This window comes from Calonectris borealis, chromosome 14 (assembly GCF_964195595.1).
Source record: "Calonectris borealis chromosome 14, bCalBor7.hap1.2, whole genome shotgun sequence".
NCBI classification, from domain to species: domain Eukaryota; kingdom Metazoa; phylum Chordata; class Aves; order Procellariiformes; family Procellariidae; genus Calonectris; species Calonectris borealis.
This window is the reverse complement of record NC_134325.1, coordinates 15,096,770-15,109,880: the sequence shown is the minus strand read 5'-3', so window position 1 is coordinate 15,109,880 and position 13,111 is coordinate 15,096,770. Positions and strand designations below refer to the sequence as shown.

General features: G+C 35.7%; 1 protein-coding gene across 1 annotated transcript in view; it reads left to right on the top strand.

Annotated features, from left to right (window-relative positions):
- The window catches only part of ANO3 (anoctamin 3), a 222,379-nt gene that overhangs the window by 200,993 nt on the left and 8,275 nt on the right, over positions 1 to 13,111 (top strand). Inside the window, exons 15-25 of the mRNA XM_075163291.1 lie at positions 257 to 339; positions 1,288 to 1,428; positions 1,791 to 1,955; positions 3,310 to 3,346; positions 5,381 to 5,492; positions 6,710 to 6,767; positions 8,227 to 8,324; positions 9,723 to 9,868; positions 9,976 to 10,128; positions 10,808 to 10,955; positions 12,781 to 12,861. Coding sequence (XP_075019392.1) covers positions 257 to 339; positions 1,288 to 1,428; positions 1,791 to 1,955; positions 3,310 to 3,346; positions 5,381 to 5,492; positions 6,710 to 6,767; positions 8,227 to 8,324; positions 9,723 to 9,868; positions 9,976 to 10,128; positions 10,808 to 10,955; positions 12,781 to 12,861 — 1,222 coding nt within the window. The remainder of the gene's footprint in view (positions 1 to 256; positions 340 to 1,287; positions 1,429 to 1,790; positions 1,956 to 3,309; positions 3,347 to 5,380; positions 5,493 to 6,709; positions 6,768 to 8,226; positions 8,325 to 9,722; positions 9,869 to 9,975; positions 10,129 to 10,807; positions 10,956 to 12,780; positions 12,862 to 13,111) is intronic.

Below are 13,111 nucleotides of genomic sequence, written 5' to 3'. Positions count from 1 at the left end.
ATATTGACAGGTACCTATCTCTGTACGATATAGCAGACAGCAAAAAAAATTATTCTTAGATAAATATTGTAAAATAGTGTTCCAATTTTAACAGTGATTATCCTGAAGTTACTTGCAGTTTTCAGATTCTGTGGGGAAAACAGCCAGAAAGTGGCTAATGACAGTTACCGTGTTACATATTGCTGATTTTCTTGAGATCTGCATGGCCTTTTTTCTTTCTTTTCCATAATTAAAATGCAGTTGATGATTTCCACAGCTACAGTCTTTCTAGAGTTTTGGAAAAGACGGAGAGCTGTATTAACCTATGACTGGGACCTCATAGACTGGGAAGATGAAGAGGTAAGACTAAACAGAAGTAAACTGGTAAATATTGCTATCAGCAGGATTTAAGTGTAAAAATCAATACATACTGTATGCCAGTAATCTGAATTTGTCATTCAGATTATATTTGTATTTATAACACTAGTTGCAGAGTAAACAAGTATGCTTGCGACTATACAAGGATACTTTGCCTTCTGCAACTAGCATTATAATTCGAAATACAATTCTACATTTATTAAAGGTATCCTTTGAAAAACTGAATGGAAATACTGCCCATACAGAGGGCAGGAGCTACTATTGTTGTCAGCACAGATGCCTTTCAATTCCTTTCAATTTCTTGTACTGGAAATTCCTAATAGTGCCTAGAAACGGGACCAAGACAAGCAAAGGGACAGAAACTAGATTTTATATCCTTCTGAGAGGCATAACTTATCCTTTAATATTCTGTTATCAGCATCAGCAATAATAAAATGATTTTATTACTTTACTTCATAAATCACTAGTGAACATAGCTGTAATTTAATTATATTGGTGATTTAACTGCAGTCTGAGTCAATAGAGATTTTACCATTACTTGTTTTATAGCTTTCCATAGATGCGTAGATACAAGCTGGTGGCTTTTAATAAATGGTTTCATATCACAAAAATGCCATCATAACTGGCACTAATTTATAGTTTTCTTACCAATTTCTGCAGAGAAACTAGTGTTTAAGTCAGTATCATGACCCATGATCCTTTTAATACCCTCACATAGTGGGGAAGAACATTACGGTTTCTGTTCTTTGTTGGTCTCTGGCACTGTTTCCAAGGATTTTCAAAACAGCAAATTATTTGGATATTTGAGTTGGAACATTATAAAAAAGAATTTGTATCAATATAAATCTACTTTATACACATATATGTCTGATTTTTGATACTTCAGTGAAATAAGTAGTACAACAAATGGAGTCTACCCTGTTATTCCAGGAAGAGCTGCGCCCCCAGTTTGAAGCTAAATATTCCCAAGTGGAAAGAGTAAATCCCATCACAGGAAAACCTGAACCTTTTCAGCCTTTCCCTGATAAGCTCAGTCGACTGATGGTGTCTGTCTCAGGAATATTCTTCATGGTAATGTTTAATAATACTGGAATTATTGTAGCCTTTAATCTTACTCTGATGTAAATAGTAATGCAAGTCATGAGTTCATTAAGATAAGTGGTTTTACATGATATAGGCAAAACTGATTGTCTCAGTCTTACTGCTTATTTATGGATCTCTTTCTTTTAAAAGATGTAATATAGTTATATTGTAAAAGAACAGTAAAGAAATTCATCATTTGATTCATCAATCTAGTATTTTCGTTCTCTCAAAGTCTGCTCACCAAAACAAATGGCAATCTTTAAAACACTTCTTAATTTATTAATTCACTGGAAATTATTTCAGATAATGGTTTGTTTTGTTCTAATATCTCCATAAATGCTTCCCTGTAGATTTCACTGGTCCTCACTGCAGTGTTTGCAGTTGTGGTGTATCGTCTGGTAGCCATGGAACAGTTTGCTTCTTTCAAGTGGTATTTCATCAAGAAGTATTGGCAGTTTGCAACATCTGGCACTGGAGTCTGTATCAATTTTATGATCATCATGTCACTCAATGTTGTAAGTCGTCTGTTCTTTTAAAGGAGGGATTAATTTAAAAGTGTAATTTAAAAGCGTAAAAGGTTACTGAGTTTCTTGTATATCAGATATATACATGCTATTGCTTATTCATATAGCAGTGCCTGAAGCTAGTATTTCAGGGGCTTTTCCTCTTCTAATACTATGTTTGTCAATGTTTTTCTCTAATGCCTACTTAATTTGTCACTGCACATATTTGCTTATGTCACCAAGTCACAATGGTACAGACTGCTGCTTTCTACATTTGCATTTTTGGTTTTTTACATTACATTTACATTGTTTTTTACAATACATCTCTTCTCTAAATGGAACTATATTATTTTCTTGGCTGAGAATTTTCTTTCTGTTTTTTTAATTGATAACTTTGAATTCTTCCCTTCCTTATTTAAAATGCAGCTGTGATATCGGTGTTGCACAGTCCTAGAATCACTGTGATACATGATTTCAATTTAAGCTTTTTCTGTCATGTAACAGCTCGGGTTTAATCGTTTGCTGTGGTGGCATAATGTATATGGATATAAACTCTATTCCTTCAACAGTATAATTTATCATTTTTCTATTCCCGTGCAGGCACAAACAGGTAAAAAGGAATAATAGCACAGAAACAGTGGCTTTTAATTCTGTTAAGGAGATTGTGCACTCACTGCAATAAGAAAGCATTCCTCAAAACAGGCTGTCATGTATTTATTTCTGTTATGATATATGATAATTCTAAATCATAAAAAGTACATTCAAGGGAACAAGCACACACAAAGCTATTGAAAATAACTTGCTATTAATAGCAAATACTCAAGGAAATATTTTTCATAGTTGGTAACTACCTTGGGCTAAGTGTCATTTAAAATAAAGACTGGAGATAGTCAATATATAGGCAGGTAAGGAAGTTTTCAGTAGAGGCTGATATCCTCACCAGTATGCACATTCATGCAAAGGAAAATTATATTGTGTAAAGGCTTTTGCCTACTTTTAGATCACATAGGTTTGTTCCTGATGTTAGAGGATAAGCATCTAACTGTTCATTAAGAGAACTGTTGATGCCTGAAAACTTCTCTTGATCTATTGGCTCTTGATTTATTTTATTGTATATTTAATGTATATACTTACTTACATACATTTACATGGATAAAGAGAACAGCACTAAAGTAGTTCAATGAAGACTTTGTAGGAAACTATACATCCACATGTAGCTACAACATCACCCTCCCTTCTCTGTCCAGATACCTTGATGCTGTAGGCAACAGTACACCTATGCTTTTGATGCGTGTGTTCATTCTGGATTTGACATTACAATAGACAGGCTGTGCTATACTTACACCATCTCTTATTTCTGTTTCAGGTATATGAAAAGGTTGCCTATCTCTTGACAGACTTAGGTATGTAGGTGTTTACTAGTGGTATGGTTCTTGCTAGCTGTGGCATACACCTTTATATTTCTATAAAATAGGGTTTTGAAAACTTTATCTATGCATAGTAAGATTCTGGCATTTCCCTAAGCAAGTGAGAAATATCAGAGAAAGAAATGATATGATTATTTCACTAAGGAAATAATAGAAAAGAAAGGAATTTATTCTTATACTTCTACTTTTTTTTATGTTTTATAGTATAAATTGAAAAAACTGTCATCTTATAATGGAACAAAAGTCAAAACATATGCTTTCCTAGAATGCTAAAACAGATATTTTTCCATTTTTCCCAAATGCTTGGTTATTTTTTTTACAATTTTTTAATTTGAACTTTCACATGGAAAAAACGTGTTAAGATAAAATTACATTGTCCAAGGTAAAAATGTTAAGTCATAAATTTTAAAATAGCTCTAATTCTGTCACATTAAAAATTTATACTGAAGCCTCTACTCGTGATTCAGTCATAGAGGTAAAGCTTTCTAGCTTACAGAAAAGAAGAAAGCAAAGACAGCATTTAAGATCTCCTACTATGGTGAATATGTTACCTTTTAGTGTTTCTTCTTATATGCTGTTGATCTCGTCATAGTTTAAAACAAGCTCGCTGCTTGAATTTAACAGCTCCCTCTTCTGGTTAAAGTAGTGAAGAGCATGCATTAAACAAGATGCTCAACACTTTATAGTGCTTCAGGTAACAGGCAGTCGAACAGGTTAGAAAGATTCAGAATGTACAGTCAACTTATTCAAATTATTACAATATTTTAAAATATTTTTTCAGATCACACTGGTTTGTATTCCTACTTAACTTTTAAAATATATTAAATTGTTACAGAGCAGGGAATGGGAAAGAAAATAATGATTTCATTTAAGTATACAAGCTGATTTTTCCCAAAATACATGAAAGAATTAAAAAAAAAAAAAAAGGCTTCTTGAATTAAGTGTGGTGGAGCATCAGGTGTTTGAGCTAGGTAGCTCACTCCACTTCGTAAGGTGTTTTACTTCAAAGAGAAGGAGGACATCTTAACTTCTGGGAACAAGTGTCCATATGTAAAGCTAGTATCCTGTACATTTGTATCCTAATTTAGTCATCGTTAGACCAAAGTAATTAAGTAGTACAAATTTTAACTGAAAAATCTAGGCAATTTAGACTTCCAACTCATATATGAGCTTTAAAACTTTTATCAATGTACTATATTCCAAGTTTGATACATCCATCAAAGAAATTCGAAATTTTTACCAAAAAAAATTAATTTTAATCATTATCACTGAGTTCTAATTCAGACATCAATAATGTTCTACAAACAATAAGGAAAAACATACAAGGCCGTGCAGCCCCACGCAGAATACCTGTAGCCCTACTACACATTTCTACATTTCTTTCAAAAAAAAAAAACAAAGAAGGACCTCCATCCTTTCCTCGTTGAATTATAAACTGTCTAACACTTCACAAGCATTATGATAGGTAAGTCTTGAGAATGAAGCAGTGGTCTTACAGAAGCATTTAGTAGGCGAAGTGCTTGGGTGAGAAACCAACTGGCTGTTGGGTAACTCTTTTCCCTCCGCTTTCCTTGGCAGCCCCTGTCTATTGCTCTGCTGATGCCAAGTGCTTTTGCTTTTTATTTTGGTTTTTTTTTGTTGATGTGGTGTTTTGTTGTTTTTTTCTTTTTTTTAAATCAGGATACCTGTAGCCTTAAAATTAAAGATTCACACTGAATTCAGAACTTTTCCATGGAAATGGAACAGGTATCTTCCCATAGGGTTGTGACCTATTCTGTACCGAGGGGCTTATATCTCCTTTTCCACATAGAACCAACATAGTCTGAGCTGGGGCAATGGTTTTGTGATCTGCAGACTGAATACTTTGAGAAAAAAAAAAATTAATTTCAACCTGATGGGGCACCATGACTTGAAACCATTGCTCGTTTTGTTAGTGTTGATCTGTGAGCAGAGTTAGGCATAACTCGATTTCGTTTCTGTTTATATAATGTATATTGTGTCTTTCCGCAGAGCACCCTAGAACAGAATCTGAATGGGAAAACAGCTTTGCCTTGAAAATGTTCCTTTTCCAGTTTGTCAACTTGAACAGTTCCATCTTTTACATTGCCTTTTTTCTTGGCAGGTAAGTTATCTTTTCTAACTGCTCTTAAAACTTGCACAGAAGTTGTAATCCTTGCTAATTTTATAGCTTTGAAGAACATATGCTGACAGTTTGAACTGTAAGATTTAGATGAGAGTCAGTTTCTGAGGATAATTAATAACACTAAATTAATATTTTTAACCATATGTGAGGATTGGACCCTTGAAATCTTTACTCATGAAACTAGACAGTAAAAAGTCTACTTTTTAAGTGGGTCTATGTACATGACTTCCCCACTTCCTAAATGTGGGTCGGTGTTTAGCCCTGCACTAACAGACTTTATTAATTTTTTCTTGTTTATTCCCCTTTGGTTACATTTCCCAGGATTCATTTCTATAAATAGCAAATATTGTCTGGCAGGTCTTATACAAGAGTAGGAGGCAAAAATTCTGGCTCCAATTTTTGTGTGTATCTTTAGCTCAGAGCATGAGATATTGGATAGGTCTAACCTTGCTTCATTTTCACTTCAATTTCGTTATGATCAGACTTATCATTCCTGCAGAACCTACAGAGTATTTCAGAGTATCTTCTATAAAGTTTTATAATATAATTTTAGTTCAAGATTGTTTGGAAAAAAAAAACCAACAACTCTATTAAAGACTGTTGGTAATATTTGCTTGTTACATCCAGTGATGCATTTGCCATACAGTTTCTAAACATCTTTGTATCTTACTATCTCCTGTGTCAAGTTGGACCAGGCATGGGGTTTTTTCTCTCTCATTTATATCTTTCACTGAGGTCATTAAGAATTTTGATTCAATTCGTTATACATGAATCTGTTAGATCTGTAAAAAGCATTTAGTTACGATGGGTTTGGAAGTGATTTTATGCTTGTACGTCTGAGGGTGCAATCCAGTGCACACTTTATGTGGGCAAGCAGATCCCTCTGCTGCAGTAAATTCCTATGTATTGCAATGGCTTATCTTCTTAGAAGTAGATTAGAGAGCCTGAATATCTAACATCTAAAACCTCTGAGGCTAGGATTTTTGTTCTGGACATGATAAAAGCTTAGGATCGCTTGCAAAATTATGGTCCTTGTTTGCATTCTGAAACTTCCATATCCTACAGATACCAGATTTAAGCCTGTGTGATTTAATCTGTTTATATTTCATGAGTTTGCTCAGTGGATGTTGTGAAATAACTACTGATACAGGGTGTTCTTGGAATGTCCACTGAGAAACAGAAATCTTATTTTCCAGATTTGCAGGCCGCCCAGGAAAGTACAACAAGCTTTTTAACAGATGGAGACTGGAAGAGGTAAGCTTTGTGAAATTTCCATGAGTAAAAAGGAAATGGCTGAAAGACATGAATTACATCCAGTCTGAAAAATTTATTATTCCCTCTAAGTGCAGTGAAGAGTAAACTCTTATTTATAGCAAAGGATAGGAAACAGGAGATGTGTTTTTCCTTCTGCGTTCTCCACTGTGCTGAGTGACTCTGCCCGAGACACGCAGTTCTTTCTGCCTCTGTCTTTGGGAAAAGCAAGCAGTGATAGTCCCTTACCTCACAGGCACTACTAAGTCCTATGCCATACTGGCATCTCCTGGGTATGTGGAATTTTTGGATGGAGGACATAAATATAATGCCATCAGCTTTTTTATCAGCTGCTTAAATTTCTGCCAGCACGAGAAAGACCTGTTGGAGTGGGTGCAGAGGAAGGCAACAAAAATGATCAGAGGGATGGAACCTCTCTTATGAGGAAAGTCGGAGAGAGTTGGGGTTGTTGAGCCTGGAGAAGAGAGGGCTCCAGGGAGACCTTATTGCAGCCTTTCAGTACTTAAAGGGGGCTTATAAGAAAGATGGGAAGACTTTTTAGCAGGGCCTGTTGTGACAGGACAAGGGGGAATGGTTTTAAACTAAAAGAGGGTAGATTCAGACTAGATATAAGAAATTTTTTTTATGAAGAGGATGGTGAAACACTGACACACTACCACCAGAGAGGTGGTAGATGCCCCATCCCTGTGAATGTTCAAGGTCAGGTTGGACAGGGCTCTGAGCAACCTGATGTAATTGAAGATGTCCCTGCCCACGGCAGGGGGGTTGGACTACATGACCTTTAAATGTCCCTTCCAACCCAAACTATTCTATGATTCTGTGACTCTATGATTTAAAAGAAGAAAAAAAGTATTTTCAAAATTTAGCTTGAAAATGTGTTAGAATTGCACCTCCCTGGATATCACTAGCATGCTGAAGTTATCTCTTATCTCTGAAAACAGGGTTCTTTTGTTGAACCTTAGTAGCCACAGAGTTAACTACCATAACTTTGTAGTCCATCGTCTAAAAAAAGTTTCTGTAATTGCTAAACATTTTAATACGGCAATTTATATAGTTAAGGTACCGGTACCCGAGATTCAGCTACTAAGTCTCTGTTCGGACTTACGATATTACAAATGAAGTATCGCTCCATTCTTTTGAAATGAATACGTATGTATTGGTCTAAGTAAAATGGACTATATAATTTTTCATATATCTAGCACGCATACCCTTAGCTTAGGTAATATGATCTAGTTCTCCAACAAATAATATGTCTAAAGGTTGTTCAACTAAAGTCTGTGTTAATATTTCTGTTATCAATATTTCTTTTAATATCTCTGTAGCTGGAGGTTAGTGTTTTCCCCCAAACTTATTTGAATATTTTTCATTCACCCTCTGAACAAATAAAAATGAAAGTAATTCTCTTGATTTGAGCTACTGATCTTTTTCCATTTCATTTCAGTGTCATCCTAGTGGCTGCTTGATAGATCTGTGTTTGCAAATGGGAGTTATTATGGTTTTAAAACAAATGTGGAACAACTTCATGGAACTAGGCTATCCGTAAGTTCAGATGTTAAAATCTGTTTTACAAATAGTGATTACATATTAGTGTGATTCAGTGATAGGGAAAATATTTTTATGTTTGGAGAATGTTTTCACTTTTTGCATCTCACATTTATTCCCAAGGGAAGCATTAACTGCTGCTCTAAAATAAAGCTTCTCAGGGTATGTTAACCATCTAAATTGTTTATTGTGATTTCATTTTCCATAATACAAACAAAGCTGTTCAGCTATTGAAGAGAGTAGTAGGCTAAGAATCTCACAGTTCTCTTGAAACTGGAAGAATATGTTTTCAGTAAAAGGTTGCTCATCAAATATTAATTTAATCAAAGTCTCAACCTTGAAAATATGCCAGAAAGGGTTATGCTCACAATGTGCAATCATTCTGCAAATGAGGGGCAGTGTACTGTATTGTTGTGAGACGTGGATTTCTGAAAAGAAGAAACCTACTTGAAGTATCAGGCTTCCTGTCTTCTCAGCCCAGCAGCATCTTAACTCTGTCTAGAATTTATTTTAGAACATGCTTATATTCCTGTATGGAAAGCGGTGTTTTGTTTTGACAAAACCATTGTTTGCATCTGAGACAATAGTTGCTCTTTCAGTAACAAGAGAGAGCAAGATCTAAACACTAAATTAGCTTGAGAAAAAATAGCAGCCAGTTAATAAGAATACTTACAAGAAAATTATTTCCCATCTTCAGTCTCTTTTCAGTAGTATCTAGAAACAAACAATAGTCTAATTGCCACCTGTGTCAGTACTGGATAATATTTTTCATCTGTATAACACTTAAATTTGTGAGGCTATTACCTACTTAATATTTATAACTACTTTGTGAAAAGACCTCTGCACAGCTTTACAAAAAATAGTCTTAAATATTTGCAGCTTCAGCAACACCTTTTTAGACACATTTTCCTGCTTCAAGAAAAAAAATATTCTTTAGGTTTGTTCAAAAATAGTAAACATATTCTACTATTCTAGTATCATAGAGTTCATACTGAGCTCCACTTACTTGGTTTGTCTTTTACAGGATTAAAAATAAAGCATTATTTACTTTTTTAATGCTCTCACTATGCATGATTTTTTTTTCCTGTTCTTTTTTTATTTAGGCATGCAGGTAAAAAAAGTCTATGCAAGCAAATTCCATATTCTGAAAAGCTTATTTGTACAATGCCTAACATGCTACATTAAAGACATAATTAAGATCGTAATGCAGAATTTTGAGAACTTTTGGAAGTTCTTTGAATTGTATCGTATATGATATTGTAAATATTTCCAGAAAATACCTAATAATAAACATTCAGGTGCTATTCAAAATAGGCCCACCTTCAAAACAATACCAGCAAGCATTGTAAATTACTGAGCAAGTACAGTCAATAATGCTCTGTTTATCTAATAAAGTTTATTACAGAATTGGTGGTCACGACGCAAAATGAAGAGAGGAGGGCAATTAATGGAGCATAAAATTTCTCTACCTCAGTGGGAAAAAGATTGGAACCTGCAGCCTATGAATCTCCATGGTTTAATGGACGAATATTTAGAGATGGGTGAGCAAATTCAAGGAGGTGTCAGTTTTCTTAAGAAACTGGAACTATGCTGCACGTTAAAAGATCTTTTGCATTTCCAATTTCTAACCATAGAAATGCCTGTCTAGTTTTACAGTTTGGCTTTACCACCATCTTCGTTGCTGCCTTCCCACTGGCACCTCTCCTGGCATTGCTTAACAATATCATAGAAATAAGGTTAGATGCGTACAAGTTTGTCACTCAGTGGCGAAGACCTATGCCTGCAAGAGCAACAGATATAGGTGAGAGAACCTAATGACTGTCACTGTCAGGTACCATCTCTTCGTGTTTCCTTCTTTAATGCAGCTTAACCCTTGAAATATTTCGTACGTCAAGAGTGAAATTGATAATGTACCTACAGATCTCAATGACAACTCTCCTGTTCAGCAACAAAAGGATACTCAGCTGCTTAGCTAGGAGGACTCCTCAAATTTGCTTTCCATTTCCCATAAGGGATCGTAATAGTTGGAATTTTGTAAACAGGCTAAATAGTATGTTAGGCTTCTGATTTGTGGAACTCTAGGTCTAAAATGCTATCCAAAATCAACTGGATTTAGAAATTAAGTAGAAGGACTAAATTAACTTTTGGTTTAAAACTGAATTAAATAAAAAGATTTTGGAGAGAGATTTCTTATATTTGGCCTTTATAACCAAAGATTGTGGTTATACCTTTGTTGCTTAGCCATTTCTTCTCAGCAGGGTGTGCCCTACTGTAAGACTTCATTCAGGTGGAGCCAGTGGTGGCAGGAATGTGGGGACATGGCTTAATTTTGACTAGCTTTTCTAACTGAATAATTCTTTCTCAGTAAGAAAGGAAAACTATATGACTAATAATGACTTTAATATCACTAGTATGACTTTATATGACTTGATATGACTGTAAAAAACTAATGACTTCATTGTCATTTCTTGTGTTTCTAGGTATCTGGTATGGGATTCTGGAAGGAATTGGAGTTCTGGCTGTCATCACCAATGCCTTTGTTATTGCCATTACTTCCGATTACATTCCACGTTTTGTCTATGCATACAAATATGGTCCCTGTACAGATCAAGGGTACAGACAAGAAAAGTAATTAAGATATTCTTTATATATACATGTATATTTCAGTGGAAGCGTACTTTTGCTCCTGTCTTTCTGTGTTACCATACTTAACATATATCAGTAACATTTTACTTTTTACATCTGTGCAAACCTTCACAGATGTTAAGTAACTCAGCCATTCCAGAGAGTTTGCAAACTAGCTCCACAGTTATATAAGTGGAAAAATCACGTCTTCCCTTCTGAATGCAAACAATGAAGTTCAATAATACATCATAGCAGTTTTCAGGCTTTCTCTAGATAAGCTTTTCTTCTTTTCTGCTATAGTTCTGGACTGTCTTCTCCCACTACGCTCCCACACACATATATTTGCTCCCGAACCCTCTTTTATCCTAAGCCTCATTCACCCTCAAACTTCCCTGCCTGCTTCTCTTCAGAAATGCTTGCAGCCAAGCTCCAGCAAGATTGGCCTTGACACTATTTAGCCTAGCTCCATATATAGTGTATCTTAGCTTCAAGCAAGGTATCTTGCCTACCTTTGCACCAGGAGGCTGGTTTCCTGCACTTCTCTCCAGACACTTACCAATGTCTCTGAACTGTGGGTCCACCGCGCTGTCTGCATTTCCCACTGTCTATCATGACCTTTTACATGATCTAAACAGATCAGAGTGCTCATGGGCATCCTCTCTGTCCTTTGGAGACCAGTGCCCTACAGGTGTTTTCGGGGGGTGGTTTTGGAGGGTTTTTTTCTTTTTAATATGGGAATCGCGGTTACCTCGAGAAAAGGAAGCATCACTTTGCTAATACTATAGCACATCTTATCTTCTTTATAGCACAGGAGGAGGGATAAAAGTGAAAGCATCAAGGCTTGTCCAGCAAGCCAGTCTGCATTCACAGACTGTGCGTCAGCTCTAAGCAGAGGGGTCTGTCCTTCCTTCGTTCATTGCTCCATCTCTAAGGATTCAAAATAGAGATTTACTCTTCCTGTGCTGTCACAGGAAGAGAGAATTTAAGGGCAAAAAGAATGAGACAGGATAGAAAAGAGACAATAGCAGAAAAACGCTAGTGCTTAATGTGCACTACCCATTTAATAGAGAACTAGGTAATTCTATTTCTTCTTTTGCCAGTAGTGATTTGAGGTGTCACAGCAAACCTGAAGGTTCAGGAGGTATAATAGGATCCCTGATGCATCTCTTTAAATGTTCGTTGCCTTTCAGAAGGCCCTTTGTTAAGTTGCGGGACAGATTTCCAAGAAGATGGGATGTCTTATGTGTCCATGGTTTTCCAGGAACAGACAAAAATTTCACTCCTACAGTCACAATTCAATGTATTTATGTGATTTCTGTCATTAATACTAATAAATTGTTGCCTTGAAGATGGCTGTTTGGCATATATGCACTATTCATTTTACTGTGAAAATTCTTCTCTGATTCAACTCATAAAACCTGTCATTTTTTGGTATATGCTGCATGATTGGTGGCAGATTCTGCAAGGATGTTAAATTATTCTCCTCTCTTCCTCTCTAGCCATCTTTCTAAGTTCAGTAATTTTAGGAGACAGCGAAGAACACTCTAGCAACAATTTTTGGTTTGTATCTGCTGGTAGATAAGAAGCAAAACCATGACAAGTGCTGAAAGTAGATTTTTAAACAGTGTTATCCCTGAAACAGATGTTATTTGTTTCTTTCCAATAAAACTTTGCTTCTCCGCTTAAAATTTTAAAATTGCTTTTGTCCTGATAAGCAAATAAAACAGTATGCTCACAATGTGTGATAGCAGGATATGTTTACATACAGGATCTATGCTATATAACCACTTTATGAAGAAAGTCCTGACCCTATGTCTTTTCCTTTCAGATGCTTAAAAGGATATGTCAACAGCAGTTTATCAGTATTTGATTTGAGTGAACTTGGGATGGGATACTCAGGATACTGCCGGTATGTTTCGATGCTCTCCCTTCGTGTAATACAGGCATAGACGTTGATACAGACATTAAATTGAAAGTCAAGGCTTAAATTACTGGCATAGTAGTTTCTTTTTTGCCTGTAAAAGCATTGGAGTTCAGGTTTGTTCAACATGGAAGTCTCAGGAGCAAACACTGTGTGGTAGGACGCGATACTAACACACTGGAAACCTGTGTTGTGAGTTTTTCCAGGACTCTTGCAAGCTGTATCTTTAGTGCCTCTG